Below are 25,802 nucleotides of genomic sequence, written 5' to 3' on the forward strand. Positions count from 1 at the left end.
TTGGAATGAATCGGACAAATGTTATCCAAATTCAATTGTATAAAGATAATCATTTATCTAAATTCATTATACACTTGAAATAAAAAAATACCAACATTCAGGAAAATTTCTAAAATATACAAAAATTAAAAAATTATAAAATACATTTTAAAAAATTATATTGTTATTTTTGAAATTATAAAATATAAAATTACTAAAAAATAAGAATAAAACTGTAAAAATTATTATACAAATTCAACTTAATCTGAACGACCATTTACTCGGTTATAATGAAGAAAGGATCCAAACCACGCCAACAAGAGAAGGCCCAAGTAAATCCCATTGTGTCTGAAAATATTGAGCATTTAATCCATCTATTCCCAAAGCTTTCAAGGGTGTCATATCAAACAAGGCTCGCCGCATTTCATCAAAAGAAGCATCAATGGATAGCAAATCAAGATCGAACTGGTCAATCGAAGGAAATTTTTCATGAATAGGAAAATTACTTGGGACTATAGCCTTCCTATAATAGAAAATTTTGAAGAAGGAAATCATCAGTCATTTAGATAGTCCTCCTCATAACACCAATCATTATTAATCCTCAAAGCTTGAATCCGATTTTGACTACGATGAGCCCACGTATGACTATGGAAGTATTTGGTATTTCTGTCCCCATTTAAAAGCCACATTAGCTCACTTCCTCTAGTTCAGTCATCAATCTCCCTTCTAGGGCAGTAAGGCGTCATGATTCTTCGCTTCCTAGCTGTTATACTCCCAAATGTCTCCTTATTCCAATCTTCCATCACATTTGTAAAGTGATTAATTATATCCGAAAATGATTCTAATGACAACCATTCACTTTTGACAAGGCCTTTAAAGGAGTTATGAGTTAGCCAAACAGAGAAAAATCTGAACAGCCTTTCTCCCCTCTGTTGAAAATGATTACCCAGATTAATCAAGAGCAACCTATGATCAAACTTGATTTTTTTGGCAATAGAAATACCAATATTTTTGGACTAAATTTGAACTAACTACCATTGGATATAGTGTGATCTAATCATTCAAAGGTGTGCCTACGACTCTAAGCATGATATTTAATTTGATATTAAATTTAAATTTATTATTTATCATAATAATAAACAAATATTACTCTTATTATTATTAGCTTACAGAAGGAAGTTGAGCAACAAGGTCAACCGAAAGGAAAAACATTAAGTAGTAGTGCATCAATCATGGTCTAGAACAGCTTACACCTACAAGGGTGGTGGAGAAAAAGGATGAAATCCCGATATACACCTTCTAGTGTCACGGGTCAGAGTTCAAAGCCGGTGACCATCGCACCAAATGCATCCAATGGAGGTCTATTGTTTAGATAGGGATCATTTAGCCCACGAGAGCTAACCCGATTCAAGGAACTATTGGAGAAGCCTGTCAGATTGAAGTCTGGTTGGCCCGATAGCGAAGATATGGCAACTTAGGCAACTATGGTAACTAATCTTAAAAGATAGAGGGAATCATATCTTGTAAGATTAGATAGGATTTGATATGGCAATATCTTGTAAATCTTTTAAATCATAGGATATGGTTAATCTCATCCGTCGATGTAAATGTATCTTGACCGTCGATTTTGGGGAGCTCAACTATAAATAGAGAGCCTCCCCCTCATTTGTACTCACTCCATTTATTGTTTTATTGTTCTTTGTGAATAAGAGAATAGAGAGCATTTACTCAAACACTTTGCGAGCATCCCTTTATATTGTTCTTTTGGTTGCTTCTTTTGGCATAAATCGCTTCTACTATTCAATTGGTGCCTTGGAGGAGTTCTTAAGGAATCCTTATTCGAGTAAAGGCTGACTTAGGCGAGTTTGGACGAGCAAATCGCCTAAGGCTACACGGATTGCGAGACGAAAGGTCTAGCCTCGTGACAAGTGGTATTCGAGCTATTGGTTCGAAGGCACTATTGGGATGTTGAAAGAAGAGTTCTAACAAAGGTGGGTGAGAAAGTCTTTGAGGGAGATGCTGTCAGTGGTAGAGGAACGTGTGGGTAAACTTGAGGTGTCCATAGAGGACATTAAAGAGTTTGACAATGCTCGTGGGGAAAGCATTGAGGACATGAAGGAATAGTTCAGGGACTTTGTAACCATGTGTCTCACTTCCCAAAGGGATTTACGTGCAAGATTTGTTAGATTCCCAAAGGAAGAAGCTGACAGAGAGGAATAATGCTCTCGAAGCCATGGTGAAGGCTTTGAAGGAGGAAACAATAGCCACGACGCTGGTTTTGAGCACAAGAATAGAAGAACTCGAGGGAGAGCTGGCTTTGTGTCGAGCAGTGGTAGAGGAAGGAGTGTCAAGTGCAGCACTCAGTAACGAGTATGACCCAAAGTCGAAAGAGTTTGTGGGGACAAGGTCTGCATGCGATATGGACAATTTCTTGTGGAGAATGGAAAACTACTTCCGTGCCAAAGGTATCGTGGATGATGCGAGTAAGGTAAATATTGCATCATTATTTCTTACTAATATTGCGCTTTTATGGTGGCGAGGTAGGACCACAGATAAAAGGCAAGGTGAGATTGGAACATGGCAAGAGTTCCAATTAGAGTTGAAGAGACAGTTTTACCCTGAGTTTACCGAGGAAGAAGCTCGGGCAAGGTTGCAAGGGATAATGCAACGGGGCACAGTGGGGGAGTATGTTCGTGAGTTCAAGGAACTCATACTCTAAGTTTCAGATGTGACCGAGAAAGAAGCATTGCTTACTTTTCAAAAGGGATGAAAGCCGTGGGTCAGACAGGAGATGGAATAAAAAGGTGTCCAAAAGTTGTCGGAAGCCATGACAGTAGCAGAATTCGTGGTTAAGCTTGGTCTAGAGAAAGACAAGCTTGGGTCTTCTAAGTCCGAGGAAAAGGACGTATGTGAAGGGAATCACAAGGAAGATAATGATGATGGCAATGGCAACGGCGATAATTGTGGTAATGGGAAACCACGAGTTGGGAAGAAAAAACCCAAGAGGAAAAGGGACAAGTTGAAGTGCTTTCTCTGTGACGGTCCACACATGTTAAAGAAATGTCCGAAGAAATCTTTGCTTAAGAAGAAGCTGGTGGATAAGGCCTTAGGACTTAGTTTGAGCGCAAGGGGTATCGAAGCCAAGGAGGCCGAAAGCGAGAAAAAACTAGTGGAGTGCTTCTTGTATCATGGTCCGCATAGGTTGCGGAAATGTCTGAGGAAGTCTTTCATCGACGAGAATGATGGAGCAGACAAGGAGCCCAAGAAGCTTGGTTCAAACAAGGGAAAAGTCAAAGCCAAAAGGGCAAAGAGGAGCAAGTCTGTCATCAAAGGGAATGATGGAGCAGACAATAAGCCCAAAAAGCTTGGTTTAAGTGAGGGAAAATTCGAAGCTAAGAGGGCAAAGAGGAGCAAAAAGAAGCGAGTAAAGTGCTTCTTGTGTCGTGGTCTACATGAGTTGCGGAACTGTCCAAAGCAAATCGTAGTCAAAGGAAAGGCAACGTTCGAGCATAGTGAGTCGTCGGAGGGGCTTCCACCCAAAAAAGAGGTGAGTTTGTCATCGAACTTAGAGGAAGAAGTTGCGATGAAAACAGTGAAACTGGGACCAATCAGGCTCAAGTTGAGTGAAGCGTCGGAGTTGGCCGAGTCATCGACAAGGCTTCCACCTATGGGAGAGGTGGGTGGTGCATCGGACTTCAAGGAAAATGAAGCGATGCATGTGGGATAGTTGACCCGAGTAAATGCAAAGGTACATTCTGAACACTCTGATAGCGTGTTGCATTCTAACTCGTTAACTTGGCAAGAACGTAGGGGCCCTTTCGAAGTTCTTGAGCAAGGAGGTCGAGAGACTGTGGGCAAAGCGAAGCCAAGTGTTGTGAATCACGAGGACTCTATTCGAGGGGAGTTAGAATGTGGGAAAGGGAGTGACATAACTCTTTGTCGTCGAGATGTACAAACGAGTAGGACGGCTCAAGTTAAGAAGCGACAGAAGCCGAGGCAAAAGTCCCGAAGGAAAGGAAAAGCTAAGCGTCAAGACGAGATCGAGGCGAATCAAGTTAGTGCCATTTGGGAGTCGCAACGAGGATGTTACAAGAATGGGTGGGGGAGAATGTCACGGGTCAGAGTTCCAAGCCCGTGACCATCACACCAAATGTATTCGATGGAGGTCTATTGCTTAGATGGGGATCATTTGGCTCACGAGAGCTAGCCTGATTCAAGGAACTATTGGAGAAGCCTGTTAGATTAAAGTCTGATTGGCCCGATAGCGAAGATATGGCAACTTAGGCAACTATGGTAACTAATCTTAAAAGATAGAGGGAATCATATCTTGTAAGATTAGATAGGATTTGATATGGCAATATCTTGTAAATCCTTTAAATCATGGGATATGATCAATCTCATCTGTCGATGTAAATGTATCTTGACCATCGGTTTTGGGGGAGCTCAACTATAAATAGATAGCCTCCCCCTCATTTGTACTCACTCCATTCATTGTTTCATTATTCTTTGTGAATAAGAGAATAGAGAGTATTTACTCAAACACTTTGCGAGCATCCCTTTCTATTGTTCTTTTGGTTGCTTCTTTTGGCATAAATCGTTTCCGCTATTCAATTGGTGCCTTGGAGGAGTTCTTAAGGAATCCTCATCCGAGTAAAGGCTGACTTAGGCAAGTTTGGATGAGCAAATCGCCTAAGGCCGCACGGATTGCGAGACGAAAGGTCTAGCCCCGTGACACTAGTCATTTTGATTAGAGCGTCAACAATTATATTTGTTGTTTGTGGAACATGTATGATTTTAATTTGCCACTCCTTCCTCATCCATCTTCTGTCCTCTAACCCCGGCAACGATAACCCCATGCTTCCAAATCCCATTATTATTTAATTATCATAAATATAAATACTATTTATCTTAATATTTATTTCATATTCATAGATATTAAATGAATACTTCTTTTATATTTAAAATGTGCGTTTATATATTTTATTTACTATATTGTATTAAATTATGTCTAATATAAAATAAATTTAATAATAGTCAACTATTACATTTTCTTTAAAATTGATTTTATAAATTTTTAAAAACGCTTTATAATTTAACTTATGTAATAATTTTAAATATTTCACTAATATCTACAACACTATTCATATACAAACAAAAATTAGTGATCGAATTTTTTTTATTTTTCATAAATCAAATTTATGCTTTTATTTTATTTAAAACATTATTTCCTACCAAAATAAATTATTTAAAGCTTTGTTTCTAAAATTAAAAATTATTAGATATATATGATTTCTAAAATTAAATATTAAAAAACTTTTAAACTTTATTTTTAAAATTAAAAATTAGTTTAAAATTTATTATAATATTTTTTTCAATTTTCTTCCTAGCATAAATAATATTTATATATTTTCTTTAAAAAATTTAAGTATATTTTTAATTTGTTTATATTTTTAAATATTATTTCATCAATAATTTTAATCAATATGTTTCTATTTAAATAATAACAATTTTACAAAACACAGAACAACCCGTGCATTGCACGAGATAGAAAACTAGTGTATATATATAACAAGAAAAAACAGAAGAGAAAAAAAAGTAAAAAAAAAAACCTTAAAATATTAAGCTAAATTCGACATCAATGGATGATGAACATATTAATTTACATGATTTTTGTGTTCAATTTGGTTTATTTCTGAGTTAATCCCTACTTAATCGACGTTTTTATGATTTAATCTTGTTAGGGATGCAATTGGCCAAAAACGAGCAAAAAGGGGCCAAATCGAAAGACAAATTGTTGATGTGTGGCCGAACCAAAAGGATGGAGAAAGCCAAGGACTTATTATATATTTTGACTTTGTAAAAAGCTAAAAATAGAAGATATTATTTTGTTTTATTATTTATTTTTATTTTTATTTTTATTTTATTAATTTAGGATAGGCTATTTTTTGTAACCCTATATATATAAATAGGGGCTTTTAGTTCTTAGAAAAATAATCTTTTAATTTGTATTCCTTCTTCTACTTGGAATATAATTACTCTCTCTCTTGTATTTCCTTTTTTAATTTGGAGTTGGAATATCATTTCTTTTCTCTTCAATTTGACGTTGCATTTTGTAGCTTTGTCTCCAATTTTTGTTTCTTTTCCACAATTGGATCAATTGCTCTCCAAGTCCCCATTCCTTTCCAAAATTTCATCATCCTTCACACAAAGCCAAAACACAATCCACAACCTTCAAGCATGATTAAATTCATGCCACACTAAACCCCTTTCAGCTTTAAGTCGGTGTTTATTCCGTCAAAAACCCATGAGTTACGAAATCGAACTGTTTAACTCTCAATTTTCGATATTTATTATTTCTCCGGATTAAGGGTATGACTTCGTCAACTCATAAAGTCAAGACAACACTAAGTCAAAAAAGACGCCGTTCGAGTTAGTGTGGCTAGACGTACAGTTGGAATTCCGAAAGGATCGATTGTCTAATTGGTTTTCCGTGAACACATTGGCGTGCCAAGTGGGGATTGCTGTTTGGTTCCGTCAAGGGAAGTGGTAACCGGATTTAAATGTCCCAACGTTTGAGGGCATTGGTTCGAGCTAGGCTCTTCTAGAACGTAAAGCTGCCGGAGTTCTAAATCACGAGCGTTTCGTAGGTTGTTCGACCGGTAAGGGTTAGTTATAGGACGTTTCATAACTAACTTACACAAGGAAGAGTTGGTGTCTGAGGCGTCCTTGGTAGCTATAACTAGCTTATTGGAAAAGAGGAGTTCACCTAATTTCGAGGATCGGGTCAAAGACGGAAGAACCCGTGCTTAAGGCTGAGCTAAGTTTAATTGATTTTTCCTAGATTACTTTATTGTTTTTTTTATTTCATCTTTTACTTTTTACGATTTTTTTTTGCGTTTATTTCAGGTCTCATATTTTATTTCCCCCAAATATCGTGGGCACGACAACTGCCGAGATACAATCTGGTCGAGAGATAAACAATTTATAGGAAACCCAGTCTCTGTGGGATCGACCCTACTTCCTATACTACTTTAATTTGCAAAATAGGTGTAGGTTTATATTGGTGGAATCGACAGCCATCGATGGAAGTCGAGGTTTATTTAAATAAATAAAACGAAACTCGTTGACATCAATAGGAGTCAAGGTCCAATTAAATAAATAAAACAGAAATCTACACCAGTTCCATTTAAATAAATAAAGCAGAACTCTATACTAATGGATGTCGAGTTTCATTTAAATAAATAAAGCAAGATTCTACATCTATAGGTGTTGAGTTCCTAGATCAGACTTGTTGTATGACTTTCTTTTTCTTTGTCCTTTTTGCAATTCAGAGAAAATTAAATAATTATAAATTTATACTAAACTCAACACCTGTGTGTCGAAGTATTTCTCCAAAAAGTAAAAAAAAAAAAGTATTATGTGAAATAACTTTCCCCTAAACCTATTGTCAAAACCCTTTTTTGGAGCTCGATCGACCTTTTATTTTAAAAACGAAGATAGAGTCGTTACCAATCATTTTTATTAGGTGTAATCGGATCACCTTGAAACTTAATCATTTTAATAAAAACGTTAAATTTATTAAAACGATAATTTTCGATCTATAAAATTCAAGAAGTGGGTTCGGGACATGTGAGGAAGGATTAACACCCTCATAACGCCCAAAATTAGTACCTAGTTGATTACTTGATGTTTTAGAGCCGAAAGTTGAGAATTCTAAGATTTTTTAAAATACGATCCCTCTTTTCATGATGTTATTTGATTAAAATATCGCTAACTAAATTAAATTTTATGGAAAAGGCCTTCTTATTTCAAGTTAATCGAGAAGAAAAGATCATGCCCCATAAGTTATAGCATGATGTCTCGAATCCTTGAAAACAAGAATAATTGCCATTTGATTATTACTTAAGTTCTATGTGTCCTGAATTTTAAAAGGATGTTTGATTATCTCGGTTCAAGGAAAAAGTCGTACCCCGTAAGTTAGGGCATGATTTCTCAAATCCCCTAATTAAAGAACATCGTCTCGGTTCTAATTATTTCTTATGCACTGGGTAAAAACAAATATAACATTTAATACGATGTTCAATTAATTTATTTGGGCATAGTACAAAGATGAACAAATATTTAAGCATGTTACGTAATATAGTAATGGCAAAAATAGAACAAAATAATTACATGGGTAAAAACGGAACTATAATATAGCAAAATAATAGTGAGAATAAAATAATATTAATCATGCTAATAAATAATAATAATACATCTATAATAGTAATAATAATATTAATCAATGATGGTAACAATAAATAATTATGATATGATTAATACCGTATTTAATGAAAAAAATAAAAATAAAATAAAAATGAAAGTATAAAATAAAAAAATGTAAATTAAAGGGAAAATGTAAATGACATAAATTAGAAATGTCAAAAATAAAATAAAATAAAAACAAAGAAGGAAGGGCTGAATTAAATAAATGGACTAAATTGAGATTTAAACAAAATTTAAAGCATGGATTGCAAAAAAATAAATAAAGGGGAAATAAAGGACTAAATTAAAAATAAAACCAAATTTAAATCCTAAATTATAAGAAAACATAACATAAAGGATTAAATTAAAATGGGAAGAAACGTAAGGGACTTAGAGGGAAATTATCCCAACCCTATGTCATTCCCTTAGGTCAACAGTGGGTCAAGGGACTGACTTGTAAAGAAATTAAAATTAAAGGGGTGAAAATAAAACAAATAAAAAAGAAATTGGATGAAATCAAAAAGGGGCAAAAAAGTCGAAGGACCAAAGTGGCAATTAGACCCTCCTCTTGAAAACACGCGGATCCTAGATGGATCCGGATCGGGTCATCAAGTCAAGCTTGAAACGACGTCGTTTTGGGTCTTAAGACAAGCCCAAAATGATGTCATTTTGAGGGGTTATATAAATTTTTAAAAAATGATAAAAAAATCATTTTTGCATCAGTTTAAAAAAGAAAAACTTTTCCTTTTCTTTTTTCTCTCAAAACCCTTATCGTCCGGCCACAGGGTTGTTGTAGCTCCGTCACGGCGACCGGTCCTTGGCAACAACGACCGTTGCCTTTGGTGGTCGAAGTTCACGAAAAGACCCCATTTTTTACCCTTTCGACTCCCTTAACCTAGATCCGAGGCTAAATAACCCTGAAACCCCACCGAAATTCCTAAAAATCCTCGGGAACCCTTCAATTTCGCTTCTCCGACAAAGCCGTCAACGAACCCTAATGGGTTCGGAGACCCTTTCGAGTCGACGAGAAGCCTCCCACCACAGCGATGAAAGAGGCAGCGACAACGGGTAAGATTTTTAAACTTTTTTATTATTTTTTTATATTTTTTGAAAGAAAAAAAATAAAATAACAAAACACAATGAACTATCTTTTTTTAATAAATTTTTTTTTTGTATTCTCCTCCTCCTTTTATTACATAATGGTTTCAACTTTATAGCCGTATATTGCAACATATTTTTCTTTTTTTTTTTATCTTTGCTTCTCTGCCTCTGTTTTTCTGTCTCTGTTCTTTTTTCCTGGTGGTGGCGTGGCAAAGGGGCAGCACGCATGCCGACGTGGCGAGACTGCAGCGCTAAAGCTTTTTAGGGTTATAGGGGTTTTTTTGTTTAGGTTTTGGGCTTGGGCTAAGGTGTATTGGGTATTTAGGATTTTCTTAGATGGGTTAACAAATGGGGTTATGTGGGCCATTTGGGTTTGTAAGTGACTCATTACTTGACGAGTTTATTTGTTTTTTTATGTTTGGGCCGGATAAAAATGGGTTTCAACACCTATTTTAATAAATAATATTAAAATCTATAATATAAAATTCAAGAAACCAAAAGAATTATAAATTTTCAATAAAAATATCAATTTAGACTAAATATAGTTTCAAAATTTGGGTAAATAAATATAAGTGTTACCAATTAAGCTCTGTCATGATATATCTATCACAGGAAATCAAAACTAGAAATTTTCTATTAATAGTAATAATGTGTCGAACAACAACATCATTTGGTTTTATTCGATAGTTATTCTTAGCACTATTTTTCTTGAACAATCTTATTATAAGTTTTGATTATATTTGCTCTTTCTCTCTCTAATCCATAAATAGGAAAATAATACGTTTCAATGCACTTAAACTTATATCTTTTTGTATTAACAATAATATTTATATCAATCAAGTTAATATTTAATCAATTATTCTTAATATCCAAACAATTCCCGATATAACAAATAGGTGGAAAATATTTCGTGGAACTCCCACTTGAAAAAGGTATTGGGAATCAAATATTCTTTTCTTTAGAAAAATCCATACCATGTGATTTCATTAAAAGCATAGTTTCTAGGAATGATCATAACATCCAACAAATCTAAAATTAAATATACACTCGTTGGATTCTGCCATATTAAATTCGAATAATTTGTACATACTGACATCTACCAAATCATATTGATTTCGATAATTTATAATCATTTTATGTGGACTTTTACCTTTACGTGTTTAGGTTGCTTTATTATTATTATTATTATTTATTTTTAATATCGTATATCCATGTTATGTCAAAAATTATCAAGCTTATCATATATAAATAGCTCTTAATTTTGTACGAATATCATATGATGATTGAAGTTATTATTTATTTAAGGATTCGAATATAATTTTACTTTGTACTAAATTACAATTTTATAAAATTTAAAGGATTAACGTGACATTTTACATTTTTAGGAGGGACGGCCCCTGAATCCGAATAAAATTATAATTTTACTATACTTTTCATATTATTATCAAAAGAATAAAATTATAGTTTTTCTGCTTTTTAATACAATCTTTTAATACTTATTTATATAACTTTTAATAAAAAAATATAAAAACTGTTTTCTCACTAATAATTAAATTATAATAATAAATTTAGAGGATAGATATTCAATCCAAATAAAATACTCACAAAAGTAAAGAAATTCTAAATAATTCATATTCAAGCATTAAAATTTATATTCGTTACGAATATCAGATAAATAGTAATTAAAATATTCTAATTTAAATATTATTTAAATCTGAATGTAAAAAAATTAAAATATTCGTAAATATTCGAATCTATAATATATATTGCGATTTTTAGTAAAAGAATCTTTTACATATATCACCAAAAAATTTAACTTTTTCCACCAAAAACAATAAAAGTATTTAGTGTCTTAATTTTATTAAAGAAATTGTATGATTTTTTTCCTTTAATTTCAAAAACTTAGATTTTGCTTCATGTATATTTTCTTATAATTTTAAATGACTATCATTAAAAGTTGAAAACAAAAAAAGGTTACATGTTGCCCACTTAGGTGAAAAAGGGGAAAGGGTATAGAAAAAGGGGACAAGGGTTTCTTATCCTATCAAAAGAACGTGATTATTCTACCAAAACAGAAAAAACATAATTATTAGCTCCATAAAGATGTTAGAAATTGATTGATTGACCATAGATAATAATATGTACATTATACTAAAGTAAACACTCATAAAAAAAGCTCTCGAAAAATGCAAATCCTGATAATTGTGGGTAGTAAAGTATAGAATGTAAAAGACCCATTCACAACTTGGCACCTTCTCAAACCTTAGGTTGAAGCTTCCTAGTGATTGAAACTGTTGTAATATTGTTGTATAAATAGCTCTCCATGATACCCAATGTTGTTCATTCCAGTTTACAGCAAAAGACTCAAAATCCCATGGCTTCTTTTGCAATACCATTCAAAATCATCTTCTTCCTCGTCGTTGTCCAGCTTCGGTCTTCCCATGTTTTCTCTTCATCCTCCATTAACCTTACAGAAGCTGAAGCCCTTCTAAAATGGAAAGCTAGCCTTGACAACAACACCCAAACTATGCTCTCAACCCTGTGGGTCGGAAGCAGCAATTGCAACTGGGTTGGAATCACTTGTGATAAGGTTGGAAGCATCACCAATCTTAGCCTCGCAGGGTATGGTTTGAGATTGAAAGGTACACTTCACAATCTCAACTTCCTTTCCTTTCCTAGCTTGGTTAGCCTTAACCTTCAAAACAACTCACTATATGGCTCCATTCCGTCCCACATTGGGAACCTTTCTAAACTTGTCTTCCTTGACTTGTCCTACAATAATTTGTACGGTAATATCCCATCTCAAATAGGAATGCTTAAATCTCTCATGGAACTTAAGCTGTCTAAGAATAGTTTCTATGGGCCAATTCCTCCAACGTTCAACAACCTTACTTATTTGCAGCATTTACAGTTAGGACATAACCATCTCACTGGTCCATTGCCCAAGAACATATGCATAGGGAGATCACTCGCATATTTTGGAGCTATGAATAATAATTTGATAGGTCAGATCCCATCAAGTTTGAGAGATTGCAAAAGCTTATATGGAGTTAGGCTTGAAGGAAACCACTTAACTGGAAATATATCAAAAATCTTTGGTATATATCCAAATTTGAGTTTCATTGCATTAAGTGATAACAGATTTTATGGCGAACTTTCTCCGAAATGGAGCCAATGCCATAATCTGCAAAGCCTACAGATTGCCAATAATAACATTACTGGAAAGATACCACTTGAGTTGGGAAGTGCAACTCAGTTGCAAGAACTCAATCTCTCTTCAAATCATCTAATCGGTGAGATTCCCAAGGAACTAGGAGCATTGACAAAGTTGTCCCGTCTTTCGCTAAGTGGTAACCAACTGTCGGGTAAAATTCCATTTGGTATTGGACTTCTTTCAAATCTACGACAACTTAACTTGGCATCAAACAAGTTAAGTGGATCTATTCCTGACCAACTTGGAAATTGCTCCAGATTACGGAACTTGAATTTGAGCAGGAATAACCTTAGAGAGAGAATTCCATTTTCTATAAGCTACATAAATGGCCTTCAAAGTCTAGATTTGAGTCATAATTCACTTACCGGAGGTATCCCACGTCAGCTTGGAGAATTACATTCCTTGAAAATATTGGACCTTTCTCACAATTTACTCAAAGGTTCCATCCCAAAAGCTTTCAGGGATTTGCATGGTTTGACAATTGTGAACGTATCTTTCAATCGATTAGCATTTCACGAGGTTTCATTCGATGCTATAAAGAACAATAAAGGCCTATCGAGTAATGCCACAGAACTAAGGCCTCATTTTGTCCCTTCTCGAGCAAATTATGGTCTTAAAAAGGGCACCAAAGACTTCATTTTAGTTGTGTTTCCAAACATTGGTGGTCTACTTTTGCTACTTATAATGGTTGCAACTTTTCGTAGGTTTTGTATGAAGACTCCAACCAAAAATTTCGAGTCAACGGAGGAAGAAAATGGAGATATTTTAACTGTATTGGGATTTGATGGAAGAATACTCCATGATGACATCATTGAAGCCACTGAAAATTTTAGCTCCAACTATTGCATTGGTTCAGGAGGATATGGAACTGTTTACAAAGCTACATTACGAACTGGTCAAATGGTTGCTGTGAAGAAATTTCACCAATATGTAGATAACATTCTCAACAACTCGAAAGCCTTTGAAAGAGAAATTGCTGCTTTACTAGAAATAAAGCATCGTAACATTGTGCAGATGTATGGCTTTTGTAAACATCGAAAGCATTCTTTTCTGGTTTTTGAGTTTGTAGAAAAGGGGAGTTTGAAAATGGTCTTAAGCAACAATGAACAAGCAGAGGAGTTGGATTGGAAGAAGAGGCTAAATGTAGTTAAGGGATTGGCTAATGCTTTGTCGTATATGCATCATGACTGTTCACAACCTATAATTCATCGAGACATTTCCAGCAACAATGTTCTTTTGGATTCGGACTATGAAGCTCATGTCTCAGACTTTGGCACAGCTAAACTTTTAAGGCCTGACTCCTCCAATTGGACTTCACTTGCAGGCACCTCCGGGTATATGGCTCCAGGTATTAACTCATCTTTTTTCCCTAAAAATTCTTTCAACATATCATTTATTTTATTAGAATTCTTAATTTCTCGTACTTCTTTAATTCAGTAGACATAGTTCAAATAGCATTAACGTCACTAGTATATATTTTTATGTAGAGTTGGCCTATACAATGAGAGCAGATGAGAAATGTGATGTCTATAGTTTTGGTGTGCTAACACTAGAAGTTTTATTGGGGAGGCATCCTGGCGATCTTCTTTCATCGACATCGGCATCCATGTCAAATGACAAACAAGTTTTGCTTCAGAATGAGATAGACCAACGTCTCCCACCACCAAAAAACCAAGTTGCAAAGGACATAGTCCCTACTATAATGATAGCAGTTTCTTGCTTGAATAGTAATCCCCAACTTCGACCAACCATGAAACAAGTTGCTCAAGTCCTTAGTTGTAAGTCTCATCCATTGCCAAGCCCTTTCTCGACCATAGCCTGCCATGGCTAACAAAGGTGCTACAGTACAAGTCATATACTAGGTAAGGTATTTATATTTTCCTCTTATCTACTTTTTTGATCTCTCTTTCTTTCAGTCATCTTTTATTTAATTTGGATGTTCAGAAGTTCCTACTTGTGAATAAATTAGGTCAGCACCATAACAGGATTGCAAGTATTTTCCTAGTGTCACTTCTTGGAATAGAGGAAAGCGTTGGAGTTGTCGAGTATTTTATCATATTTGTTAAGTTAGAGTTTTAGTTGGTCTCAATTTCTTTTATGAGAGTGTTTTATATGTTATATATCAATAATTTTTTTATTATAATGAGAAATGAATCAAACATATTACTACACATTAACTAAAACATTATTTAAATTTTTATATGAATTTTAAATAAAGTAATATACGTTTGTTAAGTTACCATTTGTAGTCTATTTCAGTATCATAAATAATGTTTACTATTTTATTTCTTTCTTTCTTTTTTCACTAAAGCAAAAATTTATTCAATTTTTCAAATCAATTTGGCTTTTTGAATTAAAGTCGAGTTAAATCTACTAAGGTTTGTTAAGAAAAATATCGTAAGCTTAAACTATGTAATGTGTTTTTGAAAATTAAGAATTTCGTTTTTATCTTTTATTTTATGGAATTTAATCTTTTTATTGTTCAGATTTTAAAATTTAAATCAAATTATTAACATTTTAATTAAATTTATTACTATGACATTTAAAAAAAACTACTTATTTGATAGTCATGTAATTAAAAATAATTTTATATTTAACTTAGTGTTATTTCCATGAAACTAAATTTTAAAATAAAAATAAATTCAAATAAAATATATGAACTAATTTTTTTTCGAAAAGTAAAACACTTAAATCATATCTTTTAACATCTAAAAATGTCAAGATAACAAAATGCAGTCACCTTTGTAGGTGGACGTATCCTTGGGAGCAATTAAAAAGAATAAACTATTAGCTCCATGAAAACGTTAGAAATTAATTGATTGGTAGGCGTTGACCCGCTGACCATTGAAAAGTATGACTCTTTTGAAATATTGTGAAGGAAGTGAATAAATATTGGAAGAGGTTTTTTTTGGCATAATGATTTTTTCCTCCCCAATTTTTTTTTTAAAATTATTTCATTTTTGTTTAATTTTTCGCTTTTAACCATATTTTAAATAATTATAATGATTTTTATTTTTTTCTGTTGACTGTACTATAGGTAACCCACAGACTTGATCGGGTCTGCGGATCGGAAGTTCAGCCATACTATTTATTAGCTTTATTATCATTAGTATCACTAGCCTATTTCCAGTAATTTTAAGATATGTAATATTATGTTGTAGAATAATAATTGACGAATTATGTTTTACAACTGTTAACTCTTTTTAGTTTTGCTTTAAAACTAAATTTCGAAATAATGTGTTTTAAAAAAATAACCGAGGTAGCTTCCCGGACTTGACCTTGTTGTCTAGGTTGGATTTAAAGTGTTACACATTTTAAGGTGATTTGAAAAAAAAAACACAAGTTTAAGGGCTAAAAATTAAATAGTAGATTAAAATGACCATTTTAATTTTTATGAAATTGAAGGGTCAAATAAGTCATTAGGCTTTTTTTTTCACTTATAAAATTAACACCAATTGATTTTAGATTAAATATTGTAAAGGGAATATATGTATGTTGAGAAAAATTATTTATTTTACCTATTTGATACTAATTAACTCATAATTTAATCAAAGTCAATATAACTATCAAATATAAAAAGTAAGTAATAAGAAAAAAACAAAAAAATATAATTTTTGATAAATTATAACAAGGCAAAGTCATAAGAGGAATACAACTAGTGTAACTTAATCCTATACTACACTTGAGATGATAAAAACATTAACCATTAAACCTACACATGAAAGTTTACAAAATCATAATTATTAACTCCATGAAGACATTAAAAATGGATTGATTTATGTTGAGAGCTAGCAGTGAAAATGATTGGTGAGCCCAAAAAAAACAAAAAGGAAAATCTTATGATATGACATTTAGCGACTTAATTATTAATAAGTCAATATTCAACAAATTATTAGCTCATATTTGAATACAAACTATAATAATTAAAATTGAAATCAAATTTATTTTTGATTGGACGAAACAACATAACTCAATTTTATAGTATTGTCCCAAACATTGTTCATTGCGTATCCTGTTTAGAGTCTACAAAACAGCAAGTTTTGCAGCTTGCAGAGTCTTCTTCTTATTCGATTTTTTCAATCTCCTCATGTTCTTCTCTATCCTTTTAAAACACTTGCTGTCTCTCACTTCTCTACATCTCCGATAATGTCTTGCAAACTCTGGTTTGAAATTTGTTAGAGGGTTCACCTCAAAAACGCGCGGTGTTGGTTCAGGCACTGAAACAGACCCACTTGCTGTTCCTGATGAACATGGCCTGCGAGGACCTTCCAAAACTAACTCTGCCTCCCTCAATTCTACCCTTGTTGATTGCTTCATTAATGGCTTCTTCATCCTTGGAATTACGGTGTTTCTGAGGTCAGAGTAGCTTGTAGTCTTGTTGAATATGGTTCGACACCAGTTTTGGACCAAATGCTTGGCAAGTTTTCGATTGCCAGTGGTTTCCTCACCTGATTTTGAAAGAAACATAATGACTTTACCAAGCCCACTCTTCTTCAACTGCTCCCTTCCATCTTCTAAGCTGATATCAACAGGCATCACCTGAGTTAAGATATTCAAAATGGAAGATCGAAGCGTGGCGTTTGGTAAGCTTCCATCGGGAAGAGGCTCGAGCCAACTCTTCAACAAAGTTAAAATCCCATGATCCAAAAACTCTTGTTGCAGCTTTTTCTTGGAAAGAAAGTCAGTAAGAAGAGGCAGCATTTGGATCTTTCTAATAGCGGGTTTGTTTTGGATGTTAAGCTCAATGTCTTCTTCGGCAGCAACCTCCATTTGAGCCATTACTTTCTCAACGAGTAATCCAATTCCCGGAGAACTTGTTTCCTCCATCTTCTTCCTTCTCTTGACCTTATCGAACATCGCCTCGATCTCTACATCAGTATCAGATTTAAGACGGATTTGTTCGTCTTTCTGGTCCTGATCATCCGAGTTAAGCCAACCCCACATCTCCTCCAGATCACTCGGTTTCTGAAGCTTTCTCTTGTTGGTTTTAGGGAAATCGTGTCGCACGATCTCACGAATGATGTTGGTTTCTTCCTCCATGGATGATTTCTTCTTGACCAGCTTTCCTCTAGGTTTCAATGCTAAAACTTTGAATCCTAGTAATGCTTTGGTGGTGAAGTTCTTCTTAGGTTTCAAATGAATGATGTTGTATGTTATATATATATATACATATATATAATAGATAACCTGATAGGATGTAATGAAATTCTATTATAGTTGGAATCCTAGTTGCAGTTGGATCTCAAATTACAAATCCTAGTAGGAATTTGAGTTGAATTAATTCTGTAATTGTAATTGTTTCTTTTTAACTCAATTTTATTTCAACGTACAAATTTCTGATTTTTTTCATGGATCAAAAAATATATCAGACGGGTTTGGATAAAGTATTCAAAACTTAAATTTCACTAATTAATAGTTATCTTGATATAATTTTTAAAATTATCCTGATCACAAATTTAATTTAAAATTTGATTTAATTAGAAATTTAGAATCCCAGTTGAATTTGGGCCGGTTTTAAGATGTAATCTTATTTTTTATTAACTACTATCCTAATGGGAAATGGATTTCATGATGTAAACCCTAATAGAAAATATTTGGATATGCATTTTATCGAGGTTTTCAATAAAAATAAAAGTTATATATATATATATATAAAACTCTCAAATTTAAACAAGTCATTATATATATTAGTTAAATAATTCTTTAATTTATTACTTTTGTTCATTAATGCTCTTAATTTTAGTTAAAGTAATTTATTGAAAAAAATTGTAAATCATTCAATAGAAATTATATATATTCTGACTTTAGCTTAATTGATTCAAATAATAAATACTAAGAGGTGGTACTAATTAAATTTGCCGGTGATAGCTTATACATCCAGGGAACGTCAAGCAAGCATTGACAAACAAACGGAAGTGAATTATGTATCATGGTTAAGGGTTCCCTGTTTAATCTCCTTACTTTATTTGCTGAAATTAGGAATAAATTGTTTGGTTGATAGATGTAGTTTGTTTAATTGTGAACTACCACGATGCCACTTAGAAAAACTACTAATGTAGAGGCATTGGAGAGTATTAACCCCTCAAAGTTTCCAAACTCCAAAGGTGGAAAAATATTTTCTAGAACTTTAAGGAAAAACGTTGATTTAAGAATGAGGGTTTGATTCGTCGATTTATTTATGTAATGAAATTTGTACATTGGTAAGATACTAAAAGTGGGAGCATTTTTGTACGACTTCAAAAGAACATGTTATTCCTATAGTGTAAGAATTTTATGCATCCTTTAAAAAATAAGAATCTAGAAGACCATACTATGCTTTTCGGAGACATGTAAAAGTTAGGGAAAAAGAGGTGTTAATCACTCACTGAGAAATTTGTGAATTCTATAATGCTCCATATTATGATTCTAATTTCATTGAAAACACTGATTTAACATATTTTAGGGGCATTAGATATGGACAATATAGTAAATTACTAAATAGAAAGTAAGAGTGAGTGGAAGCAACGACTATTCACTAATTAATGTCCCAACTTTATTTAATCAAGCAATTATGTTTCTTATATCAAATATGTGGATGCAATTTTTGTGTACTCGAATTGCACTTGCTTTAAATGTGTGTAACGTTAATACTTTCTCAGCTATGTTGTTATATGTAATTTTGCAGAAAAAACAGGTTTGTATCAAGACATGAATCTACAAGAATATGAAACGTTGTATTAGTGGCTAGAAAATGAGGATATTCTTCCCTCACCTGGTGATTAAATTTCTTTTTTTTCAAAAAATAAAAAGATTGACGTATCCTTGAGAGCAGTTAAAAAAGAATAAATTATTAGCTCCATGAAAACGTTAGAAATTGATTGGTTGGTTGGCATTGACCCGAAGACCATTGAATCAACGTCCCCTTGGCATTTAAAAGTATTATGCTTCTATTTCAAATTTAAATATTGTGAAGAAAGTATCGATTTAGTTTTAATTTAATTAGTATTGTTATTGTTGTCAAGTGCAGTAAGTCGTGCGTTCGAGTGCGCTAAAATGTATTATCTTCCTATTTAAGGGTTGGAGATGGGCTATAAATAGTTATAGACATTGTATAAAAAAAAAGAACAGATATGATAAGATGAGATTAATGTTAAATAAAAAATATTGTGAATAAGTGAATAAATATTGAAATAATACTTTTTTTGGCATAATGAGTTTTTACCCTCCAATTTTATAAAAAATATTATTTTAATTTTTCATTTAATTTTTTCGTTTTTTAGTCTTTAAAATTTTATCTTTTGATAAATCATCTCAAAATAAATGGAAAAGTTGCCGTTCGTTAATTTTGTTGACATAACATTTAATTAATTTTTAAAATATATATAAAAATTTTTAATAATTTTTAATTTGTAAAATAAATTTTATAATTTTTAACTTTTAAAAATCAATTAAATGCTAACATGTCGTCCATATTAATAAAATTAACAAAATTTAACTTTTTTATAAAATTAGGAAACTAAATAAGTCATTATATATATTTTAAACTTATGTATTTAAAATTGAATATTGTAAAGGAATATATGTGTTGAGAGAATTTATTTTCTTTAACCGATTTAATACTATTTAACTTTTAATTAAATTAAATTAAATTAAATTAAATTAAACTAAACTACCAAATATAAAGGAATAAGTAAAAGGAAAAGAAACATAATTATTAGCTTCATGAAGACATTAAAATGGATTGATTGACCATGGAGACAACTAATTAATTAATGTTGAGAGCTAGCAATAAAAATGATTAATGAACCCATGAAACTAAAAAGGAAAATCTTGAGACATGGCACTTAACGACTTAATTAACAAGTCAATTCAACAAATTATTAACTCAAATTTAAATTTAAATTATAATAGTTAAATTTGATTAGATGAACAACATAATTCAATTTTATAGTATAATTCGAAACACTGTTCATTGCGTATCCTGTAGGCTATAATTTACGAGTACCAAGGAACAAGTTTAGAGTCTACAAAACGTGTTCATGTCATGTCTACTTTTTTTCCACTTCATGTTGAAGCTTCCTAGTGATTGAAACTGCTCTAACATTGTTCTAAATATACCTCTCCATGATACCCAATGTTCTTCATTCCAGTTAACAGCAAAAGATCCTTAATTTGAACTATCAACCAAAGCCATTGCTTCTTTCTTATTACCATTCAAACTCATTTTCTTCCTCTTCTTTTTATCTTCCCGTGTTTTCTCTTCTTCATCCACCGTATCTTCTACAGAAGCTGATGCTCTTCTACAACACCACCCAAATTATGCTCTCTTCTTTGTGGGTCGGAAGCAACTGGGACGAAATCACTTGCGATAAGGTTGGAAGCATCACCAATCTAAGCCGCACAGGGTATGGTTTGAGATTGAAAGGTACACTTCATAATCTCAACTTCCATTCCTTCCCTAACTTGATTAGGCTTAACCTCCACAACAGCTCACTGTATGGGTCCATTCCTTTCTAAACTTGTCTTCCTTGACTTCTTCCACAGTAATTTGCATGGGTCAATACCTCATGAGCTATGGAAGCTTAAATCTCTCACTGAACTTGTGTTGCGTGAGAATCATTTCTCTGGTTCAATCCCAGCTTCCATTGGAAATTTGACCAACTTATTTACTCTCTCTCTTCACCAAAATAAGTTCTCTGGGTTGATACCTAAAGAGGTAGGCATGCTTAAATGTCTCATTGAACTTAAGTTGTCTAACAATAGTTTCTATGGGTCAATTCCTTCAACGTTTACCAATTTTACTTATTTGCAACATTTACAATTTGGGCATAACCATCTCACTGGTCCATTTCCTGAGAATATATGCATAGGTGGATCACTCACATATTTTGGAGCTATGAGTAATAATCTGACAGGTGAGATCCCATCAAGTTTGAGAGATTGCAAAAGCTTATATAGAGTTAGGCTTGAAGGAAACCACTTGACCGGTAATATATCAGAAGCTTTTGGTGTCTATCCAAATTTGAGTTTCATTGCATTAAGTGGTAAAAGATTTTATGGCGAAATTTCTCCCAAGTGGAGCCAATGCCATAACCTTCAAGGCTTAGTAATCGCCAATAATAACATTACCGGAAAGATACCACTTGAGTTGGGACACGCAACTCAATTGCATGTACTTGATCTCTCTTCAAATCATCTAATCGGTGAGATCCCCAAGGAACTAGGAAAATTGACAATGATGAACCGTATTTTACTAAGTGGTAACCAATTTTCCGGTAAAATTCCATCAGAGATTAGCCTTCTTTCAAAACTAGAATAACATGAATTGGCATCAAACAATTTAAGTAGGCCTATTCCTGATGATCTTGGAAATGCTCAAATTTATGGAATTTGAATTTGAGCAAGAACAATCTCGAAGAGAGCATTCCATCTTCAATAAGCTACATTACTCCTCTTCGTCGTCTAGATTTGAGTCAGAATTCACTTGTTGGAGGCATCCCACAACAGTTTGGAAAATTACAATCCTTGGAAGTATTGAACCTCTCTCACAATATGCTTAATGGTTCCATCCTAGAACCTTTTAATGATTTGCGTGGTTTGAGATTTGTGAACATATCTTTCAATCAATTCGAAGGACCTATTCCAAATCTTAAGGCTTTTCATGAGGCTTCGTTTGATGCCTTAAGAAACAATAAAGGCCTATGCGGTAATGCCACTAGACTAACGCCTTGTTTTATGCTTTCTCAAGCCAATCATGGTCATAGAAAAAGTACCAAACTCATCATTTTAGTTGTGCTTCCACTTTTTGGTGGTATACTTTTGTTGTTTATATTGGTTGGAAGTTTCCTTGCTTTTTACAAGAAGACTCCAGCCATAAAATCGCCAAGGGAAGAACAACATGGAGATATTTTCACAACATTGGGATTTAATGGAAGAATACTCCACGACGGCATCATTGAAGCCACTGAAGATTTCAGCTCCAACTATTGCATTGGTCCGGGAGGATATGGAACTGTTTATAAAGCTGCATTACCAACTGGTCAAGTGGTTGCAGTGAAGAAGCTTCACCAATCTGAAGACAACATGCTCAACAACAACTTGAAAGCCTTTGAAAGCGAGATTATTGCTTTACTAGAAATAAGGCACCGTAACATTGTGCAAATGTATGGCTTTTGTTCACATCCAAAGCATTCTTTTTTGGTTTATGAGTTTTTAGAAAGGGGGAGTTTGAAAATGGTCTTAAGCAACAATGAACAGGCAAAGGAGTTGGATTGGAAGAGGAGGCTAAATGTTGTTAAAGGATTGGCCAATGCTCTATCTTATATGCATCACAACCGTTCACAACCTATAATTCATCGAGACATTTCTAGCAACAATGTTCTCTTGGATTTGGACTATGAAGCTCGTGTATCTGATTTTGGCACTGCAAGGATTTTAAAGCCTGACTCCTCCAACTGGACTTCACTTGCAGGAACCTACGGGTATATAGCTCCAGGTATTAACTAATTTTTCTTTCCTAAAAATGCTTTGAACATGTTATCTATTTGATTAAAACTGTTAATTTATTGCATGTTGCTAAATAGACAAAGTTCAAATAGAGTTCACTACAAGAAAATAGACTTTTAGCGGCGCTTTTTTTAGTCTTTAGCGGCGCTTTTTAAAACGTCGCAAAAAACGCCGCTATAAGTAATGCCACAAATTTTTGTGGTGTTTATTAAAAAAACGCCGCTAAAAGTCACGGCTTTTAGCGGCGTTTGTGGGAAAAGCTTTTGTGGGATAAGCGCCGCTAAAAGTCACATCTTTTAGCGGCGTTTGTGGGAAAAGCGCCGCTAAAAGTCACATCTTTTAGTGGCACTTTTTCTACAAACGCCGCTAATTTTGGCAAATTTGCAATATTTTTTTCACCAATATCCAGCCCTTCCTGCATTAAAATCCAACCAAATACAACAAATATAGTATAAAATGAAGCCAAAAACATCAAATTTAGCATAAAAAATACAACCAAAAATATTAATTCTAAATGATACTTTAAATTTAACTAAAGATATATGATATAATTAATAAATAAAGTATAATTTAAAATATTCTTACAATAATGTTAAACGTGACAAAACTTAAAAACATTCTTACAATAAGAAAACTAATGTCTAATATGGCGACTTTTGCGATTGTTGAAACATATGAATCATCTCTTTGAAGTCAGAGTGGAGGTCATCGTACTTTTTGCTCTGCTCTGCTACCATCACTCGTGCCTCTGCCTCTCTCGCTGCAGCCGCTGCCTCCCTCTCTGCTGCCTCCGCTCTAAGTTGTTGTTAGAGTTCTTTATATTTTCGTTGAACCTCGGCAATTTGCTCAACCGTGTTCGCTTGCATCTGAGCTATCTGGTCTCTTAACCTCTGAACTTCAGCTTGAGCTTGACTTCCGGAAGGCATGTATTGCTGGGAGCCGGATCCAAAATATTGGGTCGAGGTAACACCAGATCCTTGAAATCGAACCCGACCGTACCTTTCAGGACCCAAAACTTCAGTGATGATTCTGTTATTAATGTCCTCAAGATTAACAGAACTATCACTCGAAGCAATCGCTTCATATTCCGTCTTCTTCTCCTTTAGTTTCTCCTAAAAAATCAATTAAAGAGTTAGAAACGAAATATATAATAAAAAGGAATGCAACATAACTTAACATTATTTAAAACTACTAATGATGAATTGAATTAAACAATTATAATTGAAGATTATAAATATTTAGAGTAAATCAAATATTATTAAGTAAATATACCATAATTTCTCCAACTTCGGATGTCATAGAAGATCCATCTTTCTTCCTATGCGTAATCTCAAAAAGCTAAAGGCGTCCAACTTTTTGTCCGGATTTGACTTCCTACAATATAGTAGTAAAAATATTATTTAATAATAGAAAGTTATTAATATTTGAAAGAATTAATAAATTCATAATACCTCGGCCTCAGCTACAGAAGCAAAACTTCTCGACCCTGCCGTGTGCGTGAATCTTTATTTTTGCCTGCTGCTTGTTCCAACTCGCTCACGGTCCTACATAATAAAATTATTATTACGTATATAGTAAACACTATATATAAGAGTTTGGAAATACACAATACCTCTCATTTCTTTGAATTCCAAAATCTAACCGCATCTTCCCATTGATACCTCAGCATTCCCGGCAGGACATTTCTCAATTTTTCCTTGAGGCTTATGTCTTTCTTAAAATATTGTTTCTTTAAAGTGCTTTTATTGTCTCTCCATCTTTTACCTAATGCCTTCTTGATATAATCATCGGAGACTTCTAAAGCAAATCTCTCCTAAAAAAACATAAGTTTAGAATGTAAATATAAATGAAACTTAAACCAAAGTATTATAAATTACATTCACATTTTGTTACCTTAATATTAGCGAGAGCCTGATTTTTGTTGCTATCAGGCATGTGATGCCATGATTCGTAGTTGATGGGTAACATATTTGCTTTTCGTGCTAAAATGACCAAATAGCCTGCTAAAAGTCGAGCTTCAGATCCAACAAGCTGACCATGAGTATTCCTACTTACTTTAACACGCTCGACAGGATCTAAGTCGTATAAATCTCTAAGCAGCGTACGTCCTCGAACTCTGCGTGTCCCACCACTTTCAGCTCAAAAATGATATACTATTATTATATTAAAATTGACAAATAATTCAATAATAAAAGTCAACACATGTAAAATGAACATAACATTACTTTGAAATTCTTCAGGCTCATCAAGTGTCTTCGGCACATTCGAAGATCCAACAACTGTCTGCTATTCACTATTTCCTTCTTCCGAATTTGGAGTATTCTGGACAATACTTAAATCTCGTAATCTTCTTCTACGCATTTTTCTTGCAATACACATAAAATAGTTAAAGTTTTAGTAACAAATTACAACAATAGTAGTACATATAAAATAGTTAAATTATATAACATGACAAAGATTAAAATTATAATATTACATCATTATTCGTAAATATCTTCATCCACATCATGTCGAACCCATTGATGTTGTGTACTAGTACTAGGGATATTTTCATCTAAGTTTTGTTCTAGAAAAGGTAATGTTTCTGATCTTTCGATGATGTCATCTCTACTTCCATTACCCATGTCAAACAAGTCTCTAGGGGTGTTCCGGAGTACAACATACCAACCCTCATCAGTTGGATCTTTCGAATAAAAAACTTGTTTCACATGAGAGGAAAATACATATGGCTCGTCCATGAATTGTTGTCCAGTGTGAATCAAGCGAGAGAAATTTAACA

The 25,802-nt window shown here is 33.3% G+C and overlaps 3 protein-coding genes across 3 annotated transcripts; 2 read left to right on the forward strand and 1 right to left on the reverse strand.

The window, feature by feature from the left end:
* Window positions 1-11,577: 11,577 nt before the first annotated feature.
* Window positions 11,578-15,792, forward strand: LOC108481719 (probable leucine-rich repeat receptor-like protein kinase At1g35710). Its single transcript, XM_017784812.2, has 4 exons — window positions 11,578-12,108; window positions 12,178-13,886; window positions 14,026-14,400; window positions 15,576-15,792. The coding sequence occupies exons 1-3, from the start codon at window positions 11,648-11,650 to the stop codon at window positions 14,367-14,369; spliced, it is 2,514 nt and encodes an 837-aa protein (XP_017640301.1). The 5' UTR covers window positions 11,578-11,647; the 3' UTR covers window positions 14,370-14,400; window positions 15,576-15,792.
* Window positions 15,793-16,561: 769 nt separating this feature from the next.
* LOC108481718 (protein IWS1 homolog 1-like) lies at window positions 16,562-17,578 on the reverse strand. Its single transcript, XM_017784811.1, has one exon. It carries the CDS (start codon window positions 17,576-17,578, stop codon window positions 16,562-16,564), a length of 1,017 nt encoding a protein of 338 aa, XP_017640300.1.
* Window positions 17,579-21,014: 3,436 nt separating this feature from the next.
* LOC108481716 (MDIS1-interacting receptor like kinase 2-like) lies at window positions 21,015-23,833 on the forward strand. The gene is made up of 3 exons (XM_017784810.2): window positions 21,015-21,762; window positions 21,984-23,012; window positions 23,721-23,833. The coding sequence occupies exons 1-3, from the start codon at window positions 21,015-21,017 to the stop codon at window positions 23,831-23,833; spliced, it is 1,890 nt and encodes a 629-aa protein (XP_017640299.2).
* The last annotated feature ends 1,969 nt before the right edge of the window (window positions 23,834-25,802 follow it).

This window comes from Gossypium arboreum, chromosome 10 (genome assembly GCF_025698485.1).
Source record: "Gossypium arboreum isolate Shixiya-1 chromosome 10, ASM2569848v2, whole genome shotgun sequence".
NCBI classification, from domain to species: domain Eukaryota; kingdom Viridiplantae; phylum Streptophyta; class Magnoliopsida; order Malvales; family Malvaceae; genus Gossypium; species Gossypium arboreum.

Bases quoted from the DNA above. Each gene is read 5' to 3' on its own strand.
- LOC108481719 (XM_017784812.2), top strand. From the start codon at position 11,648: ATGATACCCAATGTTGTTCATTCCAGTTTACAGCAAAAGACTCAAAAT. The intron at 12,109-12,177 runs GTACGGTAATAT...GTCTAAGAATAG, and splicing joins GACTTGTCCTACAATAATTT to TTTCTATGGGCCAATTCCTC. The intron at 13,887-14,025 runs GTATTAACTCAT...ATTTTTATGTAG, and splicing joins CTCCGGGTATATGGCTCCAG to AGTTGGCCTATACAATGAGA.
- LOC108481718 (XM_017784811.1), bottom strand. From the start codon at position 17,578: ATGGAGGAAGAAACCAACATCATTCGTGAGATCGTGCGACACGATTTC.
- LOC108481716 (XM_017784810.2), top strand. From the start codon at position 21,015: ATGGGTCCATTCCTTTCTAAACTTGTCTTCCTTGACTTCTTCCACAGT. The intron at 21,763-21,983 runs GTATTTTACTAA...TTCGTCGTCTAG, and splicing joins AAAATTGACAATGATGAACC to ATTTGAGTCAGAATTCACTT. The intron at 23,013-23,720 runs GTATTAACTAAT...CTTTGAAGTCAG, and splicing joins CTACGGGTATATAGCTCCAG to AGTGGAGGTCATCGTACTTT.